Source organism: Xiphophorus hellerii, chromosome 18 (assembly GCF_003331165.1).
Source record: "Xiphophorus hellerii strain 12219 chromosome 18, Xiphophorus_hellerii-4.1, whole genome shotgun sequence".
Taxonomy (NCBI): domain Eukaryota; kingdom Metazoa; phylum Chordata; class Actinopteri; order Cyprinodontiformes; family Poeciliidae; genus Xiphophorus; species Xiphophorus hellerii.
Window position 1 is genome coordinate 9947149 of NC_045689.1, and position 16305 is coordinate 9963453.

At 37.7% G+C, this 16305-nt stretch overlaps 1 protein-coding gene across 1 annotated transcript in view; it reads right to left on the reverse strand.

The window, feature by feature from the left end:
- Positions 1-3534: 3534 nt before the first annotated feature.
- pik3cb (phosphatidylinositol-4,5-bisphosphate 3-kinase, catalytic subunit beta) overlaps positions 3535-16305 on the reverse strand; it is a 56050-nt gene continuing 43279 nt past the window's right edge. Inside the window, exons 14-24 of the mRNA XM_032545146.1 lie at positions 15315-15436; positions 14937-15080; positions 13915-14014; positions 13298-13494; positions 13092-13201; positions 12530-12608; positions 10507-10674; positions 10303-10426; positions 10071-10216; positions 7980-8112; positions 3535-6071 (exon numbers count right to left, since the gene is read on the reverse strand). Coding sequence (XP_032401037.1) covers positions 5934-6071; positions 7980-8112; positions 10071-10216; positions 10303-10426; positions 10507-10674; positions 12530-12608; positions 13092-13201; positions 13298-13494; positions 13915-14014; positions 14937-15080; positions 15315-15436 — 1461 coding nt within the window. The 3' untranslated portion in view covers positions 3535-5933. The remainder of the gene's footprint in view (positions 6072-7979; positions 8113-10070; positions 10217-10302; positions 10427-10506; positions 10675-12529; positions 12609-13091; positions 13202-13297; positions 13495-13914; positions 14015-14936; positions 15081-15314; positions 15437-16305) is intronic.

Genomic DNA, 16305 nt, shown 5'->3' on the forward strand with positions numbered 1-16305 from the left:
CTGGGAAAAACAAACCAGACAAAATCTGCTAATAGTGTATGAAACAAAATGACTCCTTTAAACTGCATGTTAATTCTAGTTTAGTTGAATTAAACTAGAAACTGATTAAAACTGATTATTTTAATCAGTTTTAATGCCGGTGGGTATTGTCTTACCGACCGCTTCTAATCGTTTGCTGCGTCACATCTGACATTGCAGAGGTTCCAAAAGGGTGGTCAGATGGGGCACTGTTAAATGTGGTATGCCAAAAAATGGACACACGCCAAAATTAATGGCACAGTGGAGTAGGGGTACCATTGTTGCTGCCAACAAATTACAGATAAAAACTATTGTTGAACCTTTGCGAAATGTCACAATCGGCACAAACGTCATGCATTGAAAATTTCTTGGACGTGTAATTTAGGGAAAAAAAAGTTTGTTTGTACTTATTATCATGAGTGACACTTTGCTTTGTGCCAGACTTGAGTCATCGTAATTAGCTTTGAGTGACTAAGGCTCTGGAGCACACATGGTAGTCTCAATACTAGCGCCTCAGTAGAGTGGCTCTCTGTTCCAAGGTTTGGAGCTTTTTGAGTGCTGTAAAGAGCCAACTAAGTGAGGCAGCTTTTCTCTCACCCGCTGAGGTGATGCTTCAGCCACAACAGACCGAGCTCATCACCTTATGATGCTCAACTAAATTTAACAGTGAGAATCGGTCACATTCACATTCAGCTCCCTGCCAACCACTTCAACAACAATATAGTATTATGATGATGAAGTTTCATTAGCTGCTATATTTGGTCTTTCCTTGTGGGGTACATACACATGAAAGCCCTCCAACCAAAAAGCAACAAATCCATTCATTTGTTGTTAGTGTGGGTGGAATAATATAAAAAACAGTAAATTGGGATTGATTCATGAATCACAGCCTCACTTTTCCATTTCCCCTCTTTTCTTAAAAATTACATGCTTCACTTGCTGGCAGGGGGATATTATAGGTAGTTGGGGTTCCCTGAAGGAGACTTAGTCATGGTGTGGGTGGCTTTTTATTAATAATGGCCACAATTACATAACCAGAAATCCTCTAGCCTACATCTGAATAGTATATATTTGTAGACAGACAATAAAACCATGTCATAATTGATATTCAACAATTATTCGTGTAACAAAGTATTAATTGTATTACTTTGCAATCTTGTGGCTTCTGTTTTGACAAATGCACTTATCAAGAAAGGGTATGGAGTCTTATGACCACACTTCCACAATGGATCAAGGGAAATGTTGTATCAAAAAATTTTATCTGCAAATCTTTTGGTGTGCGTTTCTACTTTTGCACATCTAGAGATGGAAATGTTTTCCTATTTGTCTTCAAAAAAATGAAACTCAGTCAAACAAGATGATACCCTTTTGCTCAGAGCAGCTTCACTCTTCCGGCCGAAGAAGAACATCCTTACAGCATGATGCTGCCACCACTGTTTCTCTCTCCTTCGTAGTGGGGACTTTGTGTTCAGGGTAACGAGCAGTAGTTTTTCTCTGGACATACAGTCCTGCATGTGGGTCAAAAACTTTGTCTCATGTGATTTTTATTTCATTATTTTAAAATGTCCAATGTGATTTTTTGTCCACACATTTTTTGTATACTAGTATATCCAGAAGAATTAAAATCAGTCTCATTTGAGTCACTTCTACGTTTGTGTCCGTACGTGTCTCGCACTTTTTATGACTTTTTTTAAACAATGGATTACTTCTTGCCACTCTTCTATGATGGCCAGATTTGTGAAAAGTACAACTAATATTTGTCGTGGTGACAGAATCAGTGAAATCACCTGAGCTGAGATTCTCTGCAGCTCCTGCAGAGCTACTATAGGACATTTGGCTACTTTTCTCACTGAGGTAAATACTGGTGGACAACTATGCTTTGGTTGTTTTGTTGTGCCACACTCTTTCTATTTTTAAATAATAAGAATCAAAGTCCAGCCAGCATACACATAAATAATCCCAAAAATTGCCACAGTAAGGCAATTTAGAGATACCACATTAACCTATTATGCATGTGTTCTAACAGTTGGAGGAACAGAGTAAACAGTGCAATCTCCAGTCAAAAAGGTCCCAGTTGAGATTTGAAACTCTTCCACATGTTGCAAGATGACATTGCCCATAAGCTGCTAGGCTGAAGTTGTGAAAGACTGGCTAAGAGACCATGACAGACATTTTTACACATGTATTGGTCAATAGAATCCAGACCGTAACCTCTGACATCTTGTGGAATGTCGCTGGGGTTAGTTTAAGAAAAAGTCACACAAAGTATTAAATACTTCAAAAGACACACTTAATCCTTGGTGGGAAAAATGACGTAAAGAGAAAAAAGTTAAACATACTTAACACTGTTCATCTTGCGAATGTGAACAGAGATGCAACACTTGGATCACCAGAGATATTTAATTTGAGATATTTTGTCAAAATTCCAACTCCAACAAGAGATGTAGGTAAAAAACAAAATATATTTTGTAAACAGGTTATAGGGTCCTCTTGGACCAACAAATTGTTCAGTATTTTAACACCAGTTTTATTTTCACATCTCATGTCCTACACTTACTGCGACAGACTGGGGACCTGTCCAGGGTGTACCCCGCCTCTCGCCCAGAACGTTGGCTGGAGATAGGCACCAGCACCCCTCCTGACCCCACTAGGGACAAGGGTGTACAGAAAATGGATGGATGGATGTCCTACATTTACAGGAGTTCACAGGCCTGCATCAACCAGTTCAAAGAGAGAAAACATGAGTTGACTAAATCTATGCAGAACACCCAGTGTTTAAAACCTCCAAAGTATAATCACAGCTTTTTGACTTCTTTCTCGGCTGTCCGACATACTATATGTAGAACATGAGAATAGTTTTTTTCCAAAACCTTGTAACTCAGGCTGCTGAAAACCTTGTTTTTGTGAACCTTGAGGCTCTTACACTGAGGATGTCTCAATCCTTTAATAGTCATAGTTCCACTGTAAGTGGGTTAACTTCTACTGTGTCCACTCTGTGAGGAACCTAGACTAGTAGGTAGTAAAAGGCCTTCCTGTTATTTCACCCTAAATGTGCAAGTGGTGCCAAACGGACAGTAATGCATGCAAAATAGGCTTTAGTTGAAACCAGAAAGGAAATTAGCATTTAGAGAAGCTTAATGAAAAACTTTAAAGGATTTATGAATTTAAGATATTCAAATTCACTAAGCAAATAAGAAATCTGTTAAGTTCATCCAGATAAGAGGTGAAACTGTCATTTTCTCCCCCCAAAGGGACAAGAATAGTGTCAAATCTTCCTAAAAATGAAAAAGTCTGAAACATTCTCACATTATCAGATTACTTAAGAACTGAACGGAGCTCAGTGAGATGATTAAACCTTAAGGTATTGTTTTATAACCAAACTGCTATAATTAAACATCTCCACAGCTTTCTACAAGACCTGTCATTTCTTCACTAATGTTCTAACAAATCTTCACAGAACTACAAAAAATATACTGCACACAGATGACTTACTATATAAGTGCCATTGGAAGGCAATTGATTTCACAGAATTTTATTTAGGAGTATCATAGTAAAGACAGCTTAATACACAGATGTTCAGATGTTTTTTGGAGAGAAAAACTACTTCGTTATGGTCTATCATAGGGGTTTGGGTTTGCACAATTTATATCCCCAAGCCATTTTTATCCTAGGTTCAGTTAATAAAACATGTTTGGAGCAAAAAGTTTTATTTCCTTTTTGCTCAAAGAAATAAAACTTACTTACATGAGCTTTGAAAAATAAGATAACGAAAAATTTGTTAATTTGTCATACTTTGACCATTTTACTTAAGCTTTTAAACTTAAACATCTTCTTTTTTTGTAGGTTTGTTGGTTGTCATTTTAGACAAATTTGTTAAGAGCCATTGTGGAAAGTCCAAGGAGCCACTTAAGGCTCTGGAGCCTCAGGTTACAGACCCTTCCTTGAGTTACCACATAAAAAAATGACATTTTTGGTTTCCATAACAAAATTTTAAAAGAGTTTTTACTTTTGCAAGGCTCCATCAACTGTGACACTAAAAAGACATTAAAAACTATTGTTTGTGCACCGCTTACTATAAACACCAAAGCAAGTGCACTGTCAAAGTGAATGTTCCCTTTTTTTTTAATCTTGCATGGTTAGTGTAATTTTATTAACTTGTTGCTAAACTGCAACAAGTTGCAGGGAGCAGCTGCCATCACGACGTGCAAAACTATTAATATAAACACCCATATCTTTGGCTTGGTACTAAAATACCCTGGAGTTGTTCCAACAGGCTGAAAGTGGCGAGAGGATATTTCTGCTCTGAAATCAATAAAGTGCTAGCATCACTCCTTAAACAGAAACAAAGTCCACGATGCTGCCCTGAGAAGGCGTACAATCATGCAACCCACATCCAGAACAGAAAAAAATAAAAATTCACCCAGCCGGAAATGCTGCACTGTGGAAAATAACTTTAATAAAACTCTTATGAAAACAAAAAAGGCAAAACAATAAAAGCCTGTACATTTTGCGATATCCAGTGTTTGAGACTTCTGAAGGCTAGTGGTTTCTGTTTCGCATATAAACCAGGAGACAACATGAGCATAGCATAGGCTGAGGCCTGGACCCAGAGGTTTAGATGACAGGATATGGAACATCTATTTGGATATTGCACAAACATCGAATACAGATGCAGATGCTGCAAGAGCACCATTTGTCCAAACAAGTAGGGCTGCATCACAGTCTTCCTCTCTGCTGACAAATCCCGCCCACCCGGCTGCTGACTCCGCCCACAGCTGCTTCTATCAAAGCAAATATACATTATAGAACGGCACATGTTTGCACATTCAATTTGGAAACAGATTATTAAAAACACAATAAAATTATTAAACATATGCTGTCATGTTTTGGTTGTAACATTACATGTAAAAGCATCGGCTTTGACATCATTGCTTGTTGGTGATTAAAAAGATGTCAAACAGGACAGTCAACAGACTCCACAATGTTAAAAAAAATTAAAATAAAAAATAAAATGAAGTGTTTAGTTTATTAAAAGTCTTTTTGAATTACTCAAATGACTCGTATGTCTCTAAAAACATTCCAGTGTTCGAAGGTCCAAATGAAGCAAGAGTCAGACTGTGGACCAGAAGGCTCAGGGAATCTTTTTCCTCCAAGAAGTCACCTTTTTCCGTTTCCCTCGCATGTTTCCTGTGTGGACTAGTAAAGTAGTCTGGCACATAGATGTCTCTTACACAGTAAAAACAAACAAATACAATCTTCTTGCAGTTCGCAGCAGACTTTCAAACAGGTCCAAGGTTGTACTGGTTGTGGCGTTCAGTATTTCAAGACAACTGCATGTCTGTTTTAACCTCTGCCATCTTCTTTGTCTTTACAATCTTACTTGATGCTCTTCTGAGGTGTCGTCAAAAATATGGCGGTCCTTTTCATTCGAATCTCCACCTGCTGAATATAGCCTTCCTCCCAACACTCCAGTAGTTAAATGATGCTGCAGCCACCTGAAGGGGGAAGTCCTGGCGGATGCTTCAGCGCGGGCAAAGAGGGATCAGTTCCGTTCCTCTGGCTGGATTCTCCACCAGCTGTTCAGTCTGTGCAAAGCTTGCAAATATCGTCAATAACGGCGATTCCACAGAAATGATTCCAGACCATAATTTTAAAGTTTGGGGTTACCATGCCAAAGTTAAAGAAGGTGATGAGGTTGCAGGGTAACTGAACCATTTCAGAGTACATTTACCAAGTTTACAGCACGCAGGGTTGAATCTGCTTGGGTTTCAGATTTGAGCTAGATTCCCTTCTTCAATTCAGGGTAAATGGTATATATATTCATGTCACCCTGTCTCTTTGGCACATCTGGCCCCTTCCACACATTCCCTCAACATTTCTCCAGACCCTCCGTTTTTAAGGAGGTTCCAGCTGGTCTAGGAGCGGTTGTCTTTGGCCACGTTGTGGGCCATCCAGTTGACCTTGGTCGTCCAACTTTCTCTCAGCGCTTCATCAAACTTTTGGCGGAACTGCTTCAGGGCCTCATCGTCTGTCTTCCCCAGAGCAAGAGAGTCCTGATGGGGGAAAGAGGAAGAGAGATTAGTGAATAGTGTGTGAGGAAGATGATGCAGAATAATAATAATAATAATAATGAATAACACACAGTTTCTTCCATCCACACACAAAGTCAACATAATTGGCCGATTCAATTGGGTATATTAGTTATGTGAACAAACTTTGTAGTCAGAATCAGCGAGAGAATCTACATAATACATGAGGTTCACTTTATGGCCTAAATTGCTTTATTAAGATGCACCTCAACATCACATCTACATGATTAGAAATGTTAAATTTGGTGTTTGTGTCATATTAACGAACTGAGGTCAAAATTAGAATCAGCTAATCAAAACTTTGTCATAAAAAGAGGGCTAAAAGTACCTGTAGTTAATTCTATAAATTAGCTACATTTCGGCAAATGAAATGTAGCTAATTTATAGAATTAAATTAGCTATGAAATCCTCTATTTTCCATCATCATGGAGCTGACTGGAAAATGGAAAATAGTTATGGAGAAGACTGGTGATCACAAACAGGTATTGAGAAATTTTAAAGCAGTAGTAAAATACAGACCTTCAAACAGCTGCTGTTTTGGTCTGGATCTCTTACATAAACCACCACTCAGACGTACTGGTTAAACATGCCTCGCAAAGCTCCTGCCTCTCCATGTTAAAAAGGACAAGCTGTTGGACGTGAGCGCAGCTGCAGTCTCTCTGGCCGTCTCAACACTGATGACTGTGTCCTGCCACAGCCTCAGAGTTTGGCCATTCTTCCTCATTAAGATATACTGCTGTTGACAGCCGTTACCATGGGAATCTGCGCTGCTCGTGCAACACATGCGTCATCAGTAGACCGCATGAATTCTAAAGCACAGCAACATCAACATGAGCTCAGCTCGCAAACCAGATTGCATGTGCACACTGATTAACAACAAGTGTCCCCAACAGCCATTCGGGTGGATATCATCAAGGAGCCGGAAACATGGAGCTCTGATGTGTGCCGCCAGTGGTTATTGACAGATATGGTGAATGAATTCTTTGGGGTTTTCTTTCTAGAGTGTTGCAAACTTGTGTCAGTGTAGCCACAACTGAAGGTGCACTGACTACCTGTGGTCACAACCAGCCTCAGGCTATTGCATAACTCAAAGTGCATCATCATATTGAAGCTCAGCTCAGGGCTTCTTAATGGGTCACAGGAAAAAGTGACTCAACTCAAAACAAAGTCTTCAAACCTGTTGAATCTCTACACTTTCTAACGTGTATTTTATTCCGATTTAAATGCAACACCAACATAGAAGTGGACAAGTTAAATTGAAATACTTTTTCTTTTTTTTTTTTTAAACAAATAAACATCTGACAAAGTAGTACTTATTCCAGCAAGTACTACTGGAAGTCTTATGTGAATGTTTCTACCAGCTTTGCAGATCCAGGGCAGTCGGCAATTGTAGGGAATTTTATTTATGGGTATGTACAAAAAGTTAGACAAGTGGAAAAGTTAATACTTTTATAAGATACCACACATGTACCACAATGATTTGCATTGTGCCATGAAATGACTGGTATCAAACCAATCCCCGTGATGGTGGATGTATCAAAGAAAATAAAAATATTTACATTTATTAATTAGGATTGCAAAAATTAGGATCGTAAAAATTGCAATCCTCTCCAGTTTGTGCTCATCATTGTTGCTTGTGTTTTCCTTCCACTCAGCTTTCCAACAATATTCTTATATACAGTGTTGTAAATGGAAAAAGTGAAATCTAACCAAGAATGAGTAGAAATTTCCACTGGTAAACATTTCCACCACTTGTTGACACAAATTTCTTCAGAAGGATGTCTGGTATGTAACCGCATGCAAACTGCATTTTGCTGATGGATAAAATCAGTTTTAAATCCACATGTACTGCTGCATCTCAGCCTTTGGTACCTTTAGGTATTGGATGTCTTTGACAGAGGTTAACTCAGGTAGTCCAGCAGTCAGCATGAGGGCAAACAGCGTGATGAAGAGGTTGCCGTTCTTCCTCAAGATAAGATAAGCGTCCTCGCAATATTGACGAAAACTAGAAAGACAAAAGGAAGAGATATGAGCACAGTTGTTTGTCATGTTATGCAGCTTCTCGACTTCAATGAAGGGGTAGACAATTTAGTACACATCAACAAAGAGACTTCTGATAATACTTTGTTACTCAAGCTTTAGAAAACAATTTCATGATTGAAGTTGTTGATGCTGGATAAATTTGATAGATGTGCAGTTTTTGCTTTTATAAAAACACAATAAAGAAGGTTCCAGTGTTTGTTTGTATTTCATGCATACTAAGCTCAGAAAGCAAAAGGCCTTTCAGCGATGTTGTCTGCATGAGCTAAAGTAGACCAAAGTGGTTTGGTGGCCGAGTGATCTTACTGGAAGTTTTGTTTTGAGTTTTGTTATCAGTGGAAACATGACTGAGCTAAACACATAATACCACAAACTGTTCATAATAAGAGACAAACACTTCCGTTTTGTCTAAGACCAACCAAGTGCTGGCTCCTGGGGCCCCAACTTGCTGCAGAGGAAAGATGTGATTCTAAAATGGTCCAAGAAAGCAGAAACAATCACTATTTCTTCTCTTAAGTCAGTAAAAAGTTCTTATATAGATTTGCGCAACTTACGGCCTTCAAAGCTTGTACAGTTTTTGAACATACCTATCATTTGTCATATTGGTACCAATGTCCGCTGAATTTTAATTAAAAAAAAAAACTTTAAAGACAAAGATCAAAGCAGCAAAAATCAAAACAATAACAGTCATCAATGCTGATCATTTCCTCTGCGTGCCAACTGCCATTGTGCACAATGTTCCGACTACTTGTACCCACAGACACCGCAAGTGCTGATGCAACAACCACCCACTACTGTATTTAGCAGCTTTAGACAAACAAAATGACATATGACAACTTCTTGCAGCTCACAACAAGGCCAGCTCAATAATCTGGTTTATAAGTAATTACAGCTAATAAATGTTTTTTTTTTCTCTACTCTTATTATCTTAAAAACAATTTTATTTTATTACAGAAAAATAACACATTATGTTATCAACTGCTGTATTACAAATATACATGTAGGTATGGATCTAGGCCACAATAACAAAGACTAAATGTGTTGAAGGGTTATTCCACCTCTAGAGACAAATCTGACTTGACCCATAACCAGTATGAACTGGTACCCTGAATGCATTGGCAGTGTTGCTTTATGAAGTCTTTGCATGACACAGTTGCATACTGCATGAATGGAAGCAGGGAGGTAAACAGAGCTGAGGTTTTGCTCTTGTTCTCACCACAATTAAAAATCTGCTCTTGAATTTACATTCATGTGCAAAAATTCATGTGCAAAAAATTTACTATGCATTACAAAAAGGCATTTTCACTAACTTTAGTTTAGTGTACTATGCTAAAGTCATAATCCAGCCCCAATTTTTTTGTATTTTTCTGTCATCAATTCTCATTATCTTTTAAATGCATTTGATAAATAGCTTTTACAGTCTTTATCTGTAGGCATAACGGAGATATTTTTCTTAACCAAATTAACCAACCTCTTCTACTGCCAGTCATGTTCTACCTCAAACTGCATCTTACTTTATTTACATAAACAGCACGCTGTCCTCCAGCTGCGAATCTTTGCTGTAGCCTGGTGGTGGAAGGCTGTACTGCAACAATGACCTCAGCCTTTTTAAAACCATTCACAGACACAAAAGCCAGTTCTTTATAGGATTGAGTTTTAACTTACTAGTTTTCTTCAAACATGACAACAGCAATAATCAGATATTACAACATTTACTGTACTATACAGTTTATACTTTTTTAAGCAAATCTAAATCTACTGATCACAATAAGTTTGTCAAATTGAACAGCTCTGTGTGTCAAACTGAAAGATGGATTATAAAAAGTTTCTTGCACCTTTTACTTGAAGTGATTCAGTAATATTGTTTCAATGTGATGTAGATTTAGAAACAACGGAAAGTGAAAAAAAAAGACAGGAACAAACCTGCCAAATTTTTCCGTGTTCCCCGTCTTGCCCTGTTGAATGACGTGGATGAAGTCATGTGTGAGGATAAAGGGTACGCGTTCCCTCTTGATTCCGAACTTGGACTTGAAGTTGCCAAGAATGTGACCGAAGTCTATGTGAAACAGCTGACAGGAAAACATAGCAGACGGTGAGCGGCACTGACATGAGGAATGAAACGAGCTGATGAGAATGTTTCTCCTGCTTGTCTTACCTGCCCCGTGCTGCGGACCATGATGTTGTCGCTGTGGCGGTCTCCAATGCCCAGGACGTAAGTAGCTACACAGTAGCCCGCACAGGACAATGTGAACTCCTCGATGGCCCGGTCGAGAGCATCACTGTGAACACAGGACACATAACCATGATAAAATGTAAATTCTTTTAAATTCCCAGCAGTTACATTTCAACTCCATCCTACCCAGAGTTCCTTTCTTTCAGCCAGTTTAGCAAAGCGTCCTTGTTGAACGCTGCGGTTGCTGCAACGTTGCTGTTGGTCAACTGGATGTTGGCGATCGTGTCTGCTGATGAGACCACTTCAATGAGTCCTGCTCTGTCACCCGTTGCTAAGCAACCATATGGAACAATCCTGAGGAAAGAAGAAAAAAAGATTTGATATGATATATATATACATAAACAATATTTGGCCTTTCTAAAGTGTATATTTAGTTCTAAATTATAATGAAAAACATAATAAAATAAATAAAAAATAAAAAGTCAGCCTCAGTCATATTTAGATTCATACTGTTGATTTTGGGAAATAAAATTATTGGAGAAAATTGACAAATATTTATTTATTTCATTAAGCATTTATCAGTTGTTTATTAACAATATTTATTTAATTAATTTTAAATTAAATGGATCTCCATAAAAATGGTCCAACAGATGGGAAACAGAAAAATGGAGCTTATGTGAAAAAGAAAGCCGCAAACTGCGTCACAGTATTGGTGTCTAGTGCATTTCCGGTGAAAATATGTTTGTTTTTCATTTGGTGAAGTAACTAGAGGAGATAGAGTAGGCAAAAATTGTACTTAAGAGTAGTGTTAGTTCAAAAATTAATACTAAAGAGAAAAAGGAAAAAGTTCAGCACAGAAAAAACACTAGTATATATGTTTCAAAAAGTTACTCAAGTAAATGTAACTAGCAAGTACCCACCTCTGTTTATAATAATAGTGTACATGCATTGTCTGTTTTTCTTACACTCGTAAAAAAACTCTTGAGCTGAAGTGTAAATCAGATAGGAGAATACCAAAGCTTCAACCTTCTGGATGAATGATGCAAAATTTGTTTCTCACTGAAAACTAGAAAATGTTGACATCATTGTAATGAGATCAGCATGTTTCACACACCGATTACGCTCCTCAACCCAGAACTGATTGTTGTTTTTTCTTGTGGCAGAAACATGGAACAGTGTTTCCATTTTTACACAGTCTGACTGTGGGTTGTTGAAGACCTAAGACTTGTGAAATGGCAATAAAATCCCTTTAGAATAAACAGCTTTAACTATCCCTGATCTGCAGTCCCCGAATGTAGTCATGTAGTCATTGTGTGGTCACCATGATGGTTAGAAAACACCTGCTTTTAATTTTTATGTTTGTTATTCAGACTTTGTATCTTTGTTTTCCAAAATTATTATTTTACATTTTTTCTGAAGTAGTAAGCGACATTAATAATCCCAGAAAATATGGCCAGGGCAGTGGTCTTATAGAAGTATTTTATTTGTAGATTGTGGGCGCATTTTATTGCTCCACAGTGTAAACATTGGTAAAAGTGGAGTAAGGATGGGTGGAACAAGCCTGGTGACAATCACAAGTGAGGATATATTATAGTCTTTTTATATGAAAAGGAACAAAAGAAGCTCTATTTTATGGAACCGACTGCGGTTGCCCGTTCCTATACCTTGTAAAAACAGAGCAGACAGTGACATTTGTTTGTGGTACAGTCTACAATATAACTGTGGTCCAGCTAAACTTTCAAAAGAGCTTGTTCTTCACCACACAGAGCAGGGACCAAAACGAGAGAAAGTCTGCATTCCTGAATTATATATGAACACAAACTAGACGTTTTCTGGCCGATCGCTGATTATAGACCTTTTAAAAAGCCTGACCTGCCGATTCTGATTTTAGCCGATACCAATTATTCAGAAATTCAGAAATGTCACTAAATATAGCAAGAAAGCTGCTGTGTAGGCAACAGTAGGGTGACTACTGTTAACTGCAAATGAGCAGACATGGCCTGGTGGGCCGGTCTTTCAGTGAAAGCTCTCTCACAGTAGCGCAGAAGAGGACAGTGTGTGTTTTTTAAACCTTTGCTGAGGTAGATAAGATTGGGGAATAAGATCGGCTTCATATGCAAGTATCAGCTGATCTCTGAACTCCCAAAATTAAGGAAATAGGCTGGCCAATAAATGGGTGTACCCCTAACACAAACACCAAGAAACTCACCTGAGGTCCAGATTTGCTTCCTTCCACAGAAGATCCATCAACCTCAGTATCTGTAGGGTCAACATGTCTTGCCTCAAGTCTAGGAAATAAAAATGACAATGAAAGATGAGCTAATGTTCTGATTGAAATGGAATCAGCCATTTATCTAAGTTAAATATACTATTTGGTTTTATTACGTCCCTGTAGTGCTTTGCAAAAGTATTCATACACTGGGCCAACTTACAGGGGCAGCAGCAGTAAAAAAATTATACTGTGCATGTTTTACAAACATTAGTATTAAACTCATGGGCTCTCTGCATGGTTTGGTGATTGGTTTATTAATCACCAAACTGGAGGCAACTGGATTTATGCGGTGGTATCGAAGTAAACACGGGGCTAATACAAATAAATTTCTATGCATTAGTTTTGAAAGCCTTGATTTTTCTCTCCCTCCTCTTCACACTGAGGTACTTTTTGTATAGATCTATAACTAAAAAAACATTTTTGGCTGTAATGTGACAAAACAGGAAATCATTACACATTTAAATTCCCAACCATGGCTTCATGATTGTGAGATTCCTACCGTCTCCATTTTTGAAGATGATTCCCAAAGTATCTCCATTAAGCAGCTTGTTGTTGTAAACAATCCAAAGAGGCTTCATCTTGGAGTCCATATAGCGACACTTCTCCACACTAAAAGCACAAGGATGGGGGACAAAGGGTTATCTGCAGCTCTGCACTGTTTGCTTCAACCCTGAGGAGGGATCATAATGTGAGCAGCTGACTTACCTGATGTCAGACAGCAGCACACTGGGGTTGAGAGGGGAGCTCAGGTCTGACAGAGCCTCCGAGTAGCCGCTCTGTTTCAAACATGTTATCATGGCCTCCTTGGTCAACATGGCTTCCTTTGTTTTGCTTCGAGCATTTTTAAGGGTTCCCAGCTTGATTAACTCATTGACAGACTTCAGCTTAGTCAGGGCTTCTACCTGGAAATGAAAATAAACAAGTTCAACAACTAGAAGGATATTTTAGAGCTTGTTTGCAAGCAGCCAAACACAAGCACTAAACAATTTCTGCTCCCGACAGCTAACCCACATTCCTACAAACCAGACTGTGTTTGCTTTGTGCAACAGGAAAGTGGTGAGATAGTCAAGGAGGAAATAGTAAGATGTGAGGTCAAAGGTTAGAGGGCAGGACACAGACAATAAAAGCCACAAATCTTGCCCTGTCAGGGTTAACAATAGCAGAGCAAGAGTCTGAAAATATCCACTTGTCTGACAGACATAAATCTAGAAACAAACCAACATTTCTGCCCATGGCAGGACAATATGCTTTTTAACAGGTATAACTAATTAGATTTACAACTCATAGGTTGAAAGGGATAAAAAAGACTGAATGCATCTTGCCTGTTTCTTTAAAACCTCAATATGAGGGATGCTTCCTCTACAATAGGTCTCCAGGATGAGGGAGAACTGGACTGACACGGCTGGCATGTGGATCTCTGACCTGTAGGGGGCAGCAGAGAAGAAGGAGGAAACAAATGAGAGACCTATGACATTAGTTTTTAATGCTTGATTTATTTTTTTTTTTTAAATGAATGAACGGTCTTTATTTTGGATACATACAAATACACACCTCTAAGGAAGAGGAGAAATCATTGCAGGGAAATATTTCTACAATTAATTTATAATCCTAAATTAAACCTAATCATCAGACATCAAAAACATTTTAAACAGCAACATTTAAAATTTTTTTGAAACATGACAGAGATCTAGATAATTTCAAGTCATCTTTAAGGCCATTCCACAGTTTAACAGTCAAACCTGAAACACATTTCTTTTTGTATGAGTTCTTACTTTACATGTTTCAAAAATAAGCAATCGTCTTAAATTATAATACCATCCCTTTAATTGATATATTTTGGATTCAAATAGGAAGACATTTGATTACTACATTCACACATTTTTCAACAATTTTTCGAAACGTTTAGAAAATTAGGGTAACCAAGATATTCAAGTATAATGCAATATATTTGTCAATGTTTTTTATAAGTTAGAATCACATAAGTAATTTTAATTTTGTCAGGGAAAATACACGCTTGGAAGGAGTTGTGACAACCTCAGTAACTAGTTCAATGATGCACTCAATTACCTCTTACGTCTGACATATCCACATTGTTACTGTCGGTAGATTTTTTATTCTAAAGCTTTCAAACAACCTCTCTGGGTGATTTGATCTAGGTGATCAAATCACCCAGAGAAACAGTAATAATTATTAAAATTACTTTGGAACTGTTCATGTACATCTTTTGGAGGGTTACATTGCCAAAAGAAAACATTAAATTAAATCAATATCCTCTATATGTTCAATTGAACTCTTTTAAAATTATTTTTGTTGCATATCATTTGTTGCTCAGAGACTCACTCACCGAAGGTGCCAGAAGAGGAAGTGTCCAATTTTACGGTTCCTTTCTGCACGTTCCAGCAAGAAGTGGGTGAGTGCGCAGTCATAATAAGGCTCATAACGCAACACCTGCACCAACTGCAGGAGGTACTGAGACAGTTCCTCATCACTGGTGGAAGGAGAGCGAAAACAGGAACAAAAACAGCGGCATAGTGGTTAGTGGTTGTTTCCTGGCAATAATTTGATGAAGATACTTAAATTGACCTTTAGGGCTCTCACAAATTTAGGCCAAAAGGAACATCACCTAATACCCATTAGCTAAAAAGTGTTTTGTGCTTTTATAAATATTGGGATTTGACTTTTATTTGTCCAAGTATTAATATAAACTGATAAATGTCTCTACCTCATGTCCCGCAGGCAGCCCACAGCGTACTCTCTGACGTACTGATCAGGATAGTTGAAGTCCAGAAGCTCCAGAGCATCTCTGGGACAAAGTTTAGGCCAAATCTGAAGCAGGGCCTGGAGCTGAGAAGCACACACAAATATGTTAAAAATGGAAGATATCCAAGTACTCTGTTAGCTGATAGAATTACATGCTTATTGGAAAAGTTTGGTTACACAGAGAACAACATAAAATGCAGAATCAGCTTCAGTTTACAATAAGAATGGAAAAACACTTAAATTTAAATAATTTTAGCAGATTAAAAAACATAGAATAAATAAAAAATAAATACAACTTTTTATTAGCAACAAAGTACAAATAAAGTTTTATGTCTATCATATTGTTTGATGTATTGATGAATCAATTATTATTAAAAAACTGTAATTAACATTAATAGCTATTCTGTTCCTAATATGAGCTGCAATAATGTTACTATTACTTAAAATAACATAATAAGAATACATCTTAAAATACAATAAAACAGCTAACATATGAAGATCATATAAGAGGGAAGTAACATATTTCTACATCAAAACTGTTTTGTTGGTCTGAGCAAATTGTAAACTGAAAATTAGACTAACATGTCCATCCTGGATTAATAAAAAAATATGCAAGAATGTACTTTTATGTAGATTAAGACTGGTGAAATGATGCCAAACCTAAGAAATCACATTCCACATTGCATCACATTACAACAAAGAGCTGTAAGGATCTCAACAACATTTAGACCATAGCTGAAGTGGGTGTAGACCCAAAAAGGCTAACATAATTTAATTTGGAGGATGAGGTTGGGTGAGAAAAGCATGTTCCAATTTTTAGTTGCTTGAACGGGGCTTCATAAACACATTTTAGTTCATTGCCTAACACCAAAAACTCACAGAATTGGACAAGATTTCATCATGTTCAAGAAAACTTCAAGATTCAAATTTATGCTGCACATAGGTCTTCTTTC